The sequence below is a fragment of the Ambystoma mexicanum genome, chromosome 10, assembly GCF_040938575.1.
Source record: "Ambystoma mexicanum isolate Mex_15411 chromosome 10, UKY_AmexF1_1, whole genome shotgun sequence".
Taxonomy (NCBI): domain Eukaryota; kingdom Metazoa; phylum Chordata; class Amphibia; order Caudata; family Ambystomatidae; genus Ambystoma; species Ambystoma mexicanum.
The window spans coordinates 1,652,122,188-1,652,137,633 of record NC_090932.1 but is presented as its reverse complement, the minus strand read 5'-3'; the positions used below and the strand labels follow the sequence as shown (position 1 = coordinate 1,652,137,633).

At 51.9% G+C, this 15,446-nt stretch overlaps 1 protein-coding gene across 2 annotated transcripts in view; it reads left to right on the top strand.

Annotated features, from left to right (window-relative positions):
* The window catches only part of ULK1 (unc-51 like autophagy activating kinase 1), a 278,755-nt gene that overhangs the window by 118,543 nt on the left and 144,766 nt on the right, over positions 1–15,446 (top strand). For both annotated transcript variants that reach the window (XM_069620071.1, XM_069620070.1), the window contains exons 6-7: positions 12,180–12,353; positions 13,706–13,779. In XM_069620071.1, the coding sequence (XP_069476172.1) occupies positions 12,180–12,353; positions 13,706–13,779 (248 nt within the window). The remainder of the gene's footprint in view (positions 1–12,179; positions 12,354–13,705; positions 13,780–15,446) is intronic.

Genomic DNA, 15,446 nt, shown 5'->3' with positions numbered 1-15,446 from the left:
CCCAATATGAACTTTTCATTCCCACTTTCTGTCTTCCCTAGGTGCTTTGGGCCACCTCCAGCCCAAAAGGGCAGCTTTGCTCCTTAAGTTGCAATGTCTCACTCGGGCCCGGCTCTCATTTCTTTTCATTCCCAGGTGCTTCTTACCTCTTCCATAAAATGCTGTTGGGCAGCTTTGCACCTTGGACTTGCAACATTTCACTCGAGCTCTTTTCTCCCAAGTGTGAGAATTCTGAGAGCATTCTCACAGTTACCTCCCATAGGACCCCCTCTCAGATGACCGAGAAAATGTAATTTCCTGTTGTTTTCCCTGATGTCCCCCAAAGTACTGTGAAGAAGGAGAGAGTGCCAAGAATAATGCATACTGCCTTTGGAAAACACTGCTATAGTACTCTGGCAAAGACGAAGGAGTTGGGTGGAATACAGACTTCCTATGTGAAATACCACAATGGTATCGGGATGAAGAAGATGCAAACAGAGGCACACCAGCCTACTCAATGGAGATGTCCCAATAACAAGGCCAGGCATGGTCAGGCAATGAAAACTAAGTATGCCCACCTGCAACCCATTAACCAGTCACAGGTGTATAAAAGAGAGAGGGAGAAAGCAGAAACAGCAGTAGCAGTCCTACGGTCCCGGCTAAGAGAGAGTGTGCAGCTGTTTTCTTTATACTCTGGCAATGCTAGTGTCCCGGCTGAGAGTGTGCAGCTGTTTTCTTTATTCTCTGGCAATGCTAGTGTCCTGGCTAAGTGGGTGTGTAGGTGTTTTCTTTATTCTCTTTCAATGCTAGTGGCCTGGCTAAGAGAGAGTGTGCAGCTGTTTCCTTATTGTCTGGCAATGCAGTGTCCTGGCCAAGTGAGAGTGTGCAGCTGTTTTCCTTATTGTCTGGCAACGCTACGGTCCTGGCTTGGAGTGTGTGCAGCTGTTTTCCTTATTTTCTGGCAATGCTACTGTCCTGGCTAAGAGATTGTGCAGCTGTTTTCTTTATACTCTGGCCATGCTAGTGTCCTGGCCAAGAGAGTGTGCAGCTGTTTTCCTTATTCTCTGGCAATGCTAGTGTCCTGGCTAAGTGGATGTGTAGGTGTTTTCTTTATTCTCTTTCAATGCTAGTGGCCTGGCTAAGAGAGAGTGTGCAGCTGTTTCCTTATTGTCTGGCAATGCAGTGTCCTGGCCAAGTGAGAGTGTGCAGTTGTTTTCCTTATTGTCTGGCAACGCTACGGTCCTGGCTTGGAGTGTGTGCAGCTGTTTTCCTTATTCTCTGGCATGCTAGTGTCCTGGCTAAGAGATTGTGCAGCTGTTTTCTTTATTCTCTGGCAATGCTGCAGCCCTAGCTAAGAGATTGGGCAACTGTTTTCTTTATTCTCTGGCAATACTACTGTCCTGGCTAAGCGTAAGAGTGTGTGCAACTGTTTTCCTTATTCTCGGGCAATGCTACGGTCCTGGCTAAGAGATTGTCCAGCTGTTTTCCTTATTCCCTGGCAATGCTACGGTGTGCAGCTGTTTTCCTTATTCTCTGGCAATGCTACAGTCCTGGCCAAGAGATTGCTCAGCTGTTTTCTTTATTCTCTGGCAATGCTAGTGTCCTGGCTAAGAGATTGCTCAGCTGTTTTATTTATTCTCTGGCAATGCTAGTGTCCTGGCTAAGAGAGAGTGTGCAACGGTTTTCCTCATTCTCTGGCAATGCTAGGGTCCTGGCTAAGAGATTGTGCAGCCGTTTTCTTTATTCTCTGGCAATTGTAGTGTCCTGGCTAAGAGATTGCGCAGCTGTTTTCTTTATTCTCTGGCAGTGCTGATGTCCTGGCTAAGAGATTGCGCAGCTGTTTTCTTTCTTCTCTGGCAGTGCTGGTGTCCTGGCTAAGAGATTGCGCAGCTGTTTTCTTTATTCTTGGGCAGTGCTGGTGTCCTGGCTAAGAGATTGCGCAGCTGTTTTCTTTATTCTCTGGCAGTGCTGGTGTCCTGGCTAAGAGATTGTGCAGCTGTTTTCTTTATTCTCTGGCAGTGCTGGTGTCCTGGCTAAGAGATTGCGCAGCTGTTTTCTTTATTCTCTGGCAGTCCTGGTGTCCTGGCTAAGAGATTGAGCTGCAGTTTTCTTTATTCTCTGGCAATGCTAGGGTCCTGGCTAAGGGATAGCGAAGCTGTTTGCTTTATTCTCTGGCAATGCTAGTGTTCTGGCTAAGAGATTGCGCGGCAGGGAATCGGTCTGCAGGGGTAAGGCCGTCTGATGGGAGACGCACTCGCAGTGTGCTCCGTTACTTGGAGTGAATCCGCTATTGGCTAGTAGGCCTGTATGAATGTGTGGCTGGCTGATTCATGGCGCACATCATGCATGAGTCCGTTTAGACTGAACCCCAGATTTGGAAGAAGGTTGCAGTTGGTGTTTGGTAACTCCCTCGCACGTGAAGTGCAGTCTCCACCCAGTTCTCTTTTGCTTAATCGGTGATCCTCTGGCGTCGAGTCATGGAGGGCGGGCTTTTCCAAATGCCTTCTTTTTTAAAGGGACCAACAGGGCTGGATTTGGGCCGGACGTTCCCGTATCCGGGATCCGGGTCCACAATCCGGGGAATCTATTTGCACTCTACATTTTTTTAGAGTGTTCGCATTGCTTTAAACTATGCCAAGTTTCTGTCATCTGCAATCGCTACCGCGGTTGGCGGCTCCTTCCACGTTGGAGACTGCGAACCGGCAGATAGGGATTGCAGTCCCTTCTTTGTTTCTGGGCTAGGCCTATTGGCCGGGTGCAGGTCTGCCAGGAGTTATATTCTCCTTCCTCCCGGCAGTCGCTGCCTTTCAACCTTGCTGGTTCTCGCTCCAGCTACCCTGGTTCCTTCGCTCTGTTTTGTGGCCCCTCCTGTCATCCTCTGCCCGCTTCGGCTCCTGCAGCGGATCTTGGTGCCGGCTTGTTTTTCGCTCTTCTAGCGGAACTGTTTTCTACTTTTCTTCTTTCTCTCTGCCATCACCTCCGGCAGTGGATCTCCCCTCTTCCTTTTTCTCTCGCTGATCCTGCGGCTATCTCTGTGTTCTCACCTTCCCCCTCTCGGTCGCTGCTTCGGCGGCAGGCTTTGTCTTTCCCCTTTGCCGCTTCCCTCTCCGGTAGCGGTCCTCCAGTTTTTCCTTTCGTACTTTCTCTTTCTCTCTGGGCCGTGTTCTCCGGGGCCCAGTGATTCTGCGGCTGCCTGTTCCCTACCTCGTAGGGATTCCTCAACTCACCCGCAGTAATCTCTTCAGCTACCGGAGATTTTTTTCCTCGTCGGATATTCCTTGGTGGTTATCCTTCCGGCGGACTTCTGCACATCTTCCTGCCTGCAAGTTCTGCCTTGGACTTTTGCCTGCTTACCTGCTTACGATCTCCTTACTAAGGGTTTTTTCCCCCGTGTCGGTTTTTCCGTTTTCCGGCTTGCTCCTGGAAGAGGAGCCCCGGGACGGCTGTCCAGTCAGCGGTCACTGTGGCTTCGCTCCGAGACAGGCAAGTGCCACCAAAAAAGGGAAGAGACTACCTAAGCCGGCAGAATCTACTAGACACAGACAACTCGGGAAGTTTAGGTGAGGAGAGTGTGGAGGTACGGGAGGACAAGGGGGTTCAAAAGCACAAACAGTCACAGATTTGCCCATATTTGTGTACAGCTTTTTAGGTTTAAAAGGTTAAAAGGTGTGCACCTGTTATACTTTGCGTGGAACATTATACAACAACGGGGCTATTGTCCAGGTGTTCATGATTAATCGCCTGAGGGGCTGAGAGTCGGGTGGATGTATGCCTTGCACTGGGGGGTTTCCAGCGGTGTGCCCTGTTACTTCAGTACTCTGGTCTGCAGGGGGTCTGTGTACCTGGACGCCACCGAACTCACACTGAAAGAGTTAAAAGGACTTGATTTACAGCCGCGGTGAGAGCTGAGCAGGGCAGTTTCTAGCACACATGGCGCCCAGGGCGAAACCCCAGAATATGACACCTCCCGCCCTGCACTGGGGCCCCAAATCACTGCAACTTAAATAACGTTAGTTGACATATGCAACAATAGTGCAAACAGGAATTCCTTTTCATTGTGCCCGACTTATGCTCCCTGTCTCAATGAACAAAAAGAGGCTGGATTGCCGCTAGAGGCCGAATCTGCAGACGTGGTGTGCTGGAGGGGCGTGGCCCCCACCTCATGTATTGCCTGGTAAGGAGAAGACCCCAGACACCGAAATAACAGGGGTTTCCTAAGGTTCCCGCTAAAAGATGTAATTAACAGTTTGAGTTGGTCACCCAGGCAGACCGATATCAAGGCTAAATAGTTGAGGGGTTCCCACAGTTAGTGGGTGAGTTGGAATGCTCTTACAAAAGGAAAGCAATGGGGAAAGGGCCGAACCCTGCGGATCCCTGCATGGAACAGGCAGAGGACACGTTCTGCAGGAGGCAAGAGAAGCCATTTGCACACGAGATGTCAGAATGGCATGGGGCCATTCCAAAACTGGCCCAGTCATGCCAGCGCACTCTAGCCTGGATAAAAGAAGCGTGTGGTCGATGCCAAGAAAATAAGGGCCGCCCTGGTCCCAGATAACAGTAAGATCATCCAGTACCGAGACCAGAACTGATCACAGTAAAATCATCCAGTACCGAGATCAGAACCGATTCCTCCCCGCCAGACGGACCCTGTTCTTAACCGTGACCTACCTGATCATAGTAAGATCATCCAGTACCTAGACCAGAACTGATTCTTCCCCGCCAGACGGACCCTGTTCTTTACCGTGACCTACCTGATCACAGTAAGATCATCCAGTACCGAGAATAGAACCGATTCCTCCCCGGCAGCCGGACCCTGTTCTTAACCGTGACCTACCTGATCACAGTAAGATCATCCAGTAGCGAGACTAGAACTGATTATGCCCCCGCCAGCCGGACCCTGTTCTTAACCGTGACCTACCTGATCATAGTAAGATCATCCAGTACCGAGACCACAACTGATTCCGCCCCCGCCAGCCGGACCGTGTTCTTAACCGTGACCTACCTGATCACAGTAAGATCATCCAGTAGCGAGACTAGAACTGATTATGCCCCCGCCAGCCGGACCCTGTTCTTAACCGTGACCTACCTGATCATAGTAAGATCATCCAGTACCGAGACCACAACTGATTCCGCCCCCGCCAGCCGGACCGTGTTCTTAACCGTGACCTACCTGATCACAGTAAGATCATCCAGTAGCGAGACTAGAACCGATTCCTCCCCGCCAGCCGGACCCTGTTCTTAACCGTGACCTACCTGATCACAGTAAGATCATCCAGTAGCGAGACTAGAACTGATTCTGCCCCCGCCAGCCGGACCCTGTTCTTAACCGTGACCTACCTGATCACAGTAAGATCATCCAGTAGCGAGACTAGAACTGATTATGCCCCCGCCAGCCGGACCCTGTTCTTAACTGTGACCTACCTGATCATAGTAAGATCATCCAGTACCGAGACCACAACTGATTCTGCCCCCGCCAGCCGGACCCTGTTCTTAACCGTGACCTACCTGATCATAGTAAGATCATCCAGTAGCGAAACTAGAACCGATTCTGCCCCCGCCAGCCGGACCCTGTTCTTAACCGTGACCTACCTGATCATAGTAAGATCATCCAGTACCGAGACCACAACTGATTCTGCCCCCGCCAGCCGGACCCTGTTCTTAACCGTGACCTACCTGATCATAGTAAGATCATCCAGTACCGAGACCACAACTGATTCTGCCCCCGCCAGCCGGACCCTGTTCTTAACCGTGACCTACCTGATCATAGTAAGATCATCCAGTAGCGAAACTAGAACCGATTCTGCCCCCGCCAGCCGGACCCTGTTCTTAACCGTGACCTACCTGATCATAGTAAGATCATCCAGTAGCGAGACTAGAACTGACCGTGAGCTAGTGCAGGATACAAGGCCAGGGGAAATATGGCCCTTTTTCCCCACTTTTGAAAAGACGTCTCAGCACTGAATTGTGGCCTCTTTGTGATCACCTCACCACCCTCCACAGGAGCCTGAGGTGGAGGCGGGACGACCGCCATAACCCCAGGACCAGGGTAGAATCCAGCGGGTGTTAAGCTGAAGAGGGAGCTCAGCTGGCCCTGCGGTGGAAGGGTCGGGGGCGGCGGATGGACAGCAGCAGGATGGGTGGGTCTTAAGGGAATGCGGGCAGGTCAAGGAATCGAGGCTAGAGCAGCCTCAGCATAGGGTGACCAATGGGTGCCCATCCTCACGGCAGTGGGCACGAAAGGAGAAGAACCAGGGGTGTGCGGGTCCTAGGATGATGAATGGGTGCCCATCCTCACGGCTGTGCACCAGGAGTGTGCAGTGCCTAGGATGACCAATGGGTGCCCATCTTCACGGCTGTGCACAGTGCCTAGTATGATGAATGAGGGCCCATCCTCACGGCTGTGCACCAAGATATGGAAAGGACCTGTGGGTCGGTGCTCTGCATTTTGGGAAACCCCAATGGATTGGTGCAGTGTTCATATCATGCCCCCAGCGTCTTTGGCATCTACAGGGGAACACATTAGATGTAGCACCGCGATCGAAGCCCTCCTTTGACCCTCTGTAGCGACAGCAAACATGATCCACGTAGGAATAAAATGGATAAAGGCGCTATCTAAGCTTTGTAAAATAAATAAATAGGCAGCTTTCCATGTGGCCTTTCAGCCGTGCGCCGCTTCGGCCTAACACCCCTGAAGTCAATAGTGCCAAGAAGCCGCTACAGTGCACTCTACAAGAAGCATTTTACCCTAGCTTGCCAAGTTGACCGGTTTGCGTTGTTTGTGAGGAGAGTGTGAAAAATCTATTCCATTAAATATTTTCATTTTTATTTTGGGGGAAGTAAAGGGAGCAAAGGGGCTGGTTTCGAGGGGTGGTGGAAGAGCGCTGTGGGGTTTTAAAGAAGTATGCGTTTGATGCTCACTGCTGTTTTGAAGCAAGAGGGGTATTTATCGGTGAAGCAAGGCCATCGGAGGCCCAGCATAGGCCGCTGGGTGCTAGGGGGGATTTTGGGGGGGGAGGGGAGGTTGATGTTTTGGGATGGAAGGAGTTTGTAATGAAGCAGATATGAGGGAAATAATTGAGGGATCAAAGGAGTGCGGCGTTGACTTGGGAGGCAAGGGTTGGTCTAGGCTTTCCAGATGTGTTGGGCTAGGACACCCATGAGCTCTCACCTTTTGACTGTGCTGGCTAGGGCTGATGGGACTTGTAGTCCAAACATCTGGGGAGCGAAAGGTTGTAGACCCATGGTCTAAAAATGCAAGGACCTGGAACCTTTGGTTCGCCAGATGTGCTGGACTTTAACCCCCATCAGCCATAGCCAGCACAGTCAATGGTACGGGGGCCGGAGTCCAACACATCTGGACAGACCTGGGTCTGTGGGGTTTGGTCCTGTATGACTGGCAGGAGTTCACGTGGAGGGAGGACAGGAATAGGGACTGAAGGGGTCTGGGGTCCCTGGAATGGGGAAGGGGGAAGGGCGTGCGGGGTAGCTTGCTTGTTTTGCCTTGGGGTCCATAAGAAACTGGCCTGAAGTTCTAGTGACTTCTGCGACCCTGCAAGGCTCCCCACCTGCGCCTCCTTACACCATTCTCCATCCTGTGGGAGTCAGCCTCTGTGTCCCACTGCAGTCGAGTGCTGTGGCCCGGGGGCAGGTATATATATATATACACATTTGTTTTTTTCTAAAGCAGTGCTGCACACTTGGCAGCTGCGTTCAATCCGGGAGGCCCACAGAATACTGTCCTTGCTGATCACTTGCTGATCACGGCGGGCGCATTCGACCACCTCCCTCCGCCTGCTGCGCCTGGCCCCGGCTCCAGTTTCCATGCCCGTGTTCTGATGCCCTTCTCACGCCATGGCCAGTGCGTTGCCCATCCTAGCTCAGCCAGCCCTGTGCGTGGGTGCTGCTGCCAGCACAGAGGATGTGGCAAGGTCTGCGGCAGGCCCAGGGACTAGGGCCTGACTGCACCGCACCCCCTTCCATTAAACATCCGCTTGTGCTCAGCTGCCTGTCTCGGATCTAATCCAGCCATTCTTTCCCAGGGTTTCTCCTCCACCCCAGCGCTGGCTGTGTATTCTTAGTGCCTAGAGGCGTTTCCCACCGGATTACATGCTACTTACAGGCCAGATCGAAATGATACAGATCCTCCTCTCGCGATGCTGAAGGGGCTGGCTTTATTTTGAGCTGCGGTTCACAGCGGGTGCTTCAGCATTGCTGGAGTGCGTGGAAAGAGGCACGCAATGGCGAGGCAGAAAGCATCTGCGCCTGCCCCTAGGTGGCATGGCCTTGACTCGTAGGGTACACATGATTGGCACCACACATGGAGCCTACATAGCTTGCCTTAGTTCCATCATTACTTTGGTTTACCAGTCCAGTCAAACCGTTTTGGGATCAGCTTTCGCCAATCAGGTTACATGGCACTGGGCCCCCCTTATTGTTATAAAAAACGAATCGTACACCAATATTAAGGTCATTGGAAATAATGAAGAAAGGAAAAGCTAAGTATCGAAAGTTTCTCTAAAACTTAAATTTAAAATGTGTATTGATGTAAAAATCCTTATGAGTGAAAAAGGGAACCTATCTTTTGCCAGCAACTCTATTTATTTAAATGGGGAGCAGGCACCGTACACCCAGCACAAGAGAGGTGTAGCTTAAATAACTAGTGATACTGTACAAGGTGTCCCGGAATAGGCTACTGCTATGTCCACATAATCCACAGGACCGTTCTCTTTTCTCCCGTTTTAGTTTTTGCTATTGGGTGGTGCTAAAGCGCCACTTCCAAGCTGCAACCGCTGCTTGGTTTTACAGCAAGAAGGGCAATGGGATGTGAGGAAGGGCGCACAGCTTTTGGGTGGTATTTACCCACCTATTGACTGGCCTTGGCCATGCTTATCCCCACGATAATTCCCACCCGCTACCGGCCCCTCCCTGCCCAGACGCTTCCTCCTAGTATGTCCTTGAGCTAACATTGTCAAGCTGTAACATCAAACTTTAGCCTGTCAATGTTCTTTTTTAAACCGTTTTTGAGCGTCAACAGCTTAATGTGGCATTGACACCCGACCCGGCGAGCCGGATCCGGTGTTAAGGCCATTAGCACCCTGTGTTACCAAAGCGGCAACCCGGGGTGTTAAAACAACATTTTTGTTTGTTCAAAGGGACGCCGCGCGCGTCCTGTTGAACGAAGGAAAATCCTTTTTCCAAGATGGCTGCAACAGAAAGGGAAGGCGGGGCTTCGTACAGAGCCCCTCTTCCCTTTCCATGGCAACCAACCGGAGCGCTCAGGAAGGCAGGGAGCCTGTTAAAATTGAGTATTGTTAAAGCTTACAGTATAGGCTTGTGCATAGATATTAGATAGGCATTTGCCAGGTACTGCTGTCTTTTCCCCAGGTACCCACACCATTTCCAGCTGTTCCAATCTTATGGCCAGTTGGTACCATTATGGCAGTACCTGACAAATGCCTGTCTCGGGCATACATAAAAGCCAAAACGGCTGGCTTTGCCAGCGCTTGTTTTGAGATGTACTTGGTGGTCTCCTTTAAATTGCCCCCTTTCTCTCTTCTCAGGGCCTGATTCTGATGTGAAGGCAAAAATAGAAAAGTGGTGTTCCAATCTGGGCCAACACTTAGCACAGTTTTTTAAAGTGATAAAAGCAGCAAAGCCTGGACATTTGCATGTGACTGATTTGCAGCCTGACAACAGCCCTAGCCACCATCAGGAATGCAGGGCAAGCACTGGAGGAGATTCTCCGGGAAAACCCTGCTTTTGCCTGGAAAGAAAGACATCAATGACATTGCCTGGGAGATGGTGGTAACTCAATGGCGCTGAGGTTTCTTTGGGGTTCAAGGCATTTTCCAGACAGCAGCACAACTTTTCTAGTTCACTGAAGGCTCGAGGACACTTTTTGGGAATGCTGCAGTGGCACAGGTGCACGCGTTGTCCCCTCAACCATAGGTTGGAGCAGATTTTGCTGCTGGAATGCCTGACCGCTCCCCTCCCATCCTTCCACCCACTCCAGAAAGGTGTTGAAATGGAGAATGTGGGGTTTCCCCACTACTTTTCCCCCCAGCTCCCTGGGTCAAAATCGGGCCGGAAGTAAACCTATGTCTTAACCCTATGATTTTTGGTTCTTACAATTTTCCATATGTCAAATTGAAAATACTTTTATTCATGACCTTTTCAAATTATTTTTTATCTCATTATGGTGGTGTTTTTTAAAAAGTCTATTTCAATAGAAAATGTCACAGATGGCTTAGAAATCACACTAAGTCTTGGGAGGCAATACAAAGGCGTGCCCCCTCTCTCCCTTTCTCTCCCCCTCTATCTGACCCTCCTCCCTAACCCAGGTGTCCGTGACTCAGCTTATTGCTATCGAATGTCGACCCCTACTGTCTAAAGACTGTCTTCTTCTAATGGTGCTTCCTTAGAAGGGACTTCCTAGCCCCCACTCATACTCTCACCCAAGGTAATGGCCAGGCCTCTGGAGATTTCCCTGTGGGCCTCTGCATCATGGGCCTCTTGTGTGTGGATACCCATGTTCCCATAATTGTGTTGTAGGAGAATCCGGTTGGACTTGCTCACACTGAGTAACAGAGGGACTCTTTGAGAACCTTGCCATGGGCACTTGTGCTTCCATGTCCACCCATACTGATTGGGCGTGTGCCTTGCACTTACTCAGTTGGTCTCAGTCACGTCCAGCCACCTCCTCTGGTCTGCTCTGTGCTACCACCTTCTCGCGTAAAATCCCCCCCCCGCCCTCCAGTCCTCCTATTCCAGTCCTCCTATTCCTCACCTCCACCCACTGAAGTCACTTCTCCCAATCCACGTCACTACTGCTCTCCTCCTCTCCCTACCACTTTATTCCTCCCCGCTACTACTTGCCTACTCCCACTTCTTTCACTGGGGGCCGCCATCTGCTTCAAACACTCCTAGAGTAACCCTCTTAACCAACTTTCCAAACACGTCGTAGACACTCCCTGCAGAACCCTTACACTCACTAAGCAATACCTCGCATTCGCTCCTTTCTTTCTTCGGCCTGCTGCTCTCGTGATCCCCTACCTTCAGCTCCTCTGGCCTCACCTTATTGCCCCTCCTCTGCCGGGAGTGGTCTCCTATCTCTGTCTGTCTTCCTTGCCTAAAGAGCGAACTAAGCGCCATCTATTTCCTTTGAGCGTAAGTGCAGCGGAATGGAAGGGCCCGTGATCACGTTTTCTGGTTGGGTCCATGTCTTGGGGTTCCCGTAGGTAAGTCTCTCTGTGTTGAGGGTCCCTGTGCACTCGCAGGGTCTGTTTTCTCCTCCTTATATAGCGCTGCATACTCGTTCACCTCTGTGCGGACTTAGCTGATATGACTTCTAAGCGAGGACCCGGGGATCGAACCCGTGCTCCCTCGTGTCGTCTTTCTTCCAAGGCGAGCACGTCGCCCTGAGCTATCCTCCCGGGACAGTGTGAGGTGATGACGGAAGCGTCCAGCCTATTTGAGCTCAGGATGCTGGAGTGGTGACGCAGTCTCTGGCTTTCCCATGGGGACAGGATGGGGCACGGGAAGGTCACTCTGGCTGGGCTGATCCTCTTGTTGGTTGTTTCTGGAAAAGAACAGAATGGTTCTGGTGGACATTGCTGGTTTGGGGCATGGTGTGAGACACATGGTGACTGCTAAGATGCAAGCAGACACAAAGGAACGGGGTACAGATTGGGTCCCCACCAGCTGTCTTCTCCCTCAGGGACTGGACTAGCCCTGGAGACTCCCCCTCGCCCCGTCTCTCAGCCAGTGCCCCACAGAGCCCGTCTTCAGCTTGGCCTCCCCCTAGCCTCTTGTGATGATGTTTGATGTGGTATTGAGTTGGAAACCTGGTTTCTTGGGTATCGGGTAATAAAATCGCAGTACAAATGTCACCGGAAAATAAAATTGTGGCTACCATGGTTTGACCCAGTAAAGGTGTACCCCGCTCCCCTTGAATGGTATAATGGGTCTGGAGATTGCGGGGCTGTCCCCTGCATCCTTCACATGATTGTGGCAGCAAAACCACTTAATTTTTGCCGTGATATTTTGTAAAAACTGCCATTTTTGCCTCGATTTTAAGACACAGAACCGTTTCTTGCAGATCAGAGTGTGTCCAGTTCTGAGCGGAGTGCGTGTTGTATGTGAACTCCCTGCCCTTTCTCCTTGTCCCCAGCGCTCACGTGTGCCTCTTCTCTACCCTGCAGCTATGAGGACGCTCAGCGAGGACACCATTCGGCTCTTCCTGCAGCAGATCGCAGGCGCCATGAGGGTCCTGCACAGCAAAGGCATCATCCATCGTGACCTGAAACCTCAGAACATCCTGCTCGCCTCCACTGGGGGTCGCAAGTCCAACCCCAACAACATCCGCATCAAGATTGGTGAGCAACCCTCCAGCGCACCGGCCGGCGTGTACCCTCCGAGTGTGTCTCTGCTCTGTGCACCCTCAGGGTGATACAGCGTCAGCCCCTCTGGTCTGTGCACCCTCGGGGTGATGCACCGTCAGCCCCTCTGGTCTGTGCACCCTCAGGGTGATGCAGCAACAGCCCCTCTGGTCTGTGCACCCTCGGGGTGATGCACCGTCAGCCACTCTGGTCTGTGCACCCTCGGGGTGATGCACCGTCAGCCCCAGTGGTGTGTAGAGGAGATGCACCGTGAACCACTCTGGTACATGCACTGTTCTCTAGTCCCTGCCCCTCTGTACTCTGAACTAAAGACCTGCAGGGCACAGGTTCAGCCCTGCAGACTAACATCCCTTAAAGGGTTTAGACTGGCAAAAGAGGGTGTAGGTAGCGCTGCGCCGGGTGCACCCCGCAGCTCCAAGGCGCATACCAGTAACCTGTGCCCCATGGTAGGCAAGCAAGGGAGAGGGGGCAGAACACCTCTGCTCTGTGCAACCCCCCCCCGACCCCCCCCACCCCTCCTCACTCGCTTTGTTGTCAGGAAAGATTCCTGGAGACAAGCAGGAGGAAGGGCAAGGTTGAGGTAACACCTTGGCCCATAAGCCAAGGAGGTGCTAAGCACCTAGGGCAGGGCAGGCAGGACCCACAACTAAAGAAACACTTCCGGGTGCAACTTGGGGGCAGGGGGTGAGTGGAGCTGGATAACACAGCCCCCACACAGGCAGAACAAAGCCCAGGGCCAGCCCCAGGGACAATGTAAGGGGCTGCTGCAAGAAAGCACAATTCAGTTTGGGACCCTGCACGGGGACCAAAACAACGAGTACCTTGCTTATGCGGAGTACTTTTTCTTTTCCCAAAACCCTCCCATCCAAGAAAAAGGGAGAGGAGAAGAAAAACAGGGCACCGTCGTGGCAAAAGGAAGGCGGCACGGGCCAGAGGGCGCCACCTCAGGAGCTCGTGCCCAAAAGTACTCTTTATGTGTATGGGTTTTCTGATTATGACTGTTTGTTTACTATTATATAATGATGTCAATAAAACCCCACAGCCTTTTATTGCCAACACTCACCCAATGTTTCAATGTTTCATGTGGTACATGGGGGATGGGGGGCAGGGGGAATTGTTTGCAACCGTCTAACTCTGGGTGCACCAATCCCTGCCCCCTCTGCACTCTGCATCAGAGACCTGCCGGGCATACCCTGCAGACTGTCACTCTACCCAAGGCTACATGTGGTGCCACCGCTTATCAGTGGCCTGTGCGCTAGAAATCGTTCTTGCTATTGTCGTGAATGTGCTGCACGTCTGATGCCCCCCCTCTCTGCCTTCTCTTGCAGCGGATTTCGGGTTTGCCAGATACCTGCAGAGCAATATGATGGCTGCCACACTGTGCGGCTCCCCCATGTACATGGTAAGTGCAGCGACCACACATGCCTGCTTGGTCCCCTCCCCTTATGCCGTGAGAGGGCTGCTAGCCTTTCCTGCCACCGAGGACATGCTTCCATAGACCGAGCAATGGCAGTCCCAGGAAAGGATGGCCCTGGCCCTCCCCTAGTCCGCACTCCCTTCAGGTCGCCCTTTGCCTGGTAGCTGTACTGCTTCTCTGAGTAGGTACGTGGCAAAGAGGGGTAGAATGAGTTGGCATCAAGTGACCTGCTAATAGTCTAACAATGCCACGGAATGCCCCAGTTCAGGCTCGCCCGCCACCTTCCCGTGGCTACCTGGGCAGGGACGGTGTTTGACCGATTGGCAAGTTTCATGTTACATTTGTTGCATATTCTGTTGTTTGGTTGTATAGTGCTTTGCACCACTCCGTGGCTGTCTCGGAGCGCTAAAGATGATGAGGAGGAGGAGGAGGAGGAGTGGAGGGAGCAGGGAAGTACGGAGGGAAGGAGGCCGCACCATGTTGTGTTGGCTCACTTAATGAGCGTTTCATACTCTGTGTATCAGGGTTAAAGCCACGAAGGTGAAGAGGAGCTAGAGGGATTAGGGTATAGTAGAGGCGCTATTACAGGAGTAGACACCTGCGCATCAAAGGGCCAAGAACCTGTGCCAGCATCGACCTTGTATTCATAGTCTTCCTAGGACTATCAGCCTGCACTGCTGCCAGCCACCGCGCAAGTATAACTACGACCTTACTTATTCGCCCATCAACCATGCTCTACCATCCCGAGCCTCTATTGAACCCTTACCACAATGACCCAGCCCTCTGGCTCAAGCACTTCGCTACCAAACCCACTCCAAACATCCCGTGTACTCTACAACAAAGGAATAGCAGACTTGGAACTAGACTGCCTAGACCACCTTGTATTCTGCGCAATCGCTCTGCCCTTCCACTGCCCAACCCTACCGCAACGCCTAGTCCTCTACCGTCCACCTTACCCATCGCAGCACTCAAGGGAGCCCTTATCAATGCTAGATCCCTCACGGCGCACGCCCTTGACATCGCTGACCTCATCACGGTCCAGAACCTTGACTTCCTAGCTATTACCGAAACCTGGTTACATGACGCCTCTGGCCCACTCCTCGCTCTATCCCTACCCAAGGGTTATACCATTATCAGAAACGACCGCCATTCCAACTTGTCGAAAGGAGGTGGAGTCGCTTTTATTCACAGCAACAAAATCGTTATGAGAGTTGCTCCCCTCATACAACTTAGTTCTGCAGAATCTCTCTCAGTGAAACTATCGCTCTCTCCTACCAATACAGCAACACTCCACCTTATATACAGACCTCCAGGCCCATTGGGTTCATTCACAGATGAGGTTGCATCCACCTTGTCGACTAACACCAAGCCCAACTCTCAGATACTGCTACTAGGAGACCTCAACCTAGGTCTCTCAGATCCCAAGGACCACATGGCCACTGAAGTAGACATCACCCTCTCCTACCTAGGCTTCCAGCAGCGTATTCGTGATCCTACACACATCAAAGTAAGAACGCTCGACTGGATCGCCGACCTTAACTGTAACACCAATGTCACCTCTAATGATGCATGCGCCTGGTCGGACCATCATGTTATTACCTTCCTCCTGCCAGCCACCAACCCCCAGCCCATACCTACCATAGCCCCCGCTA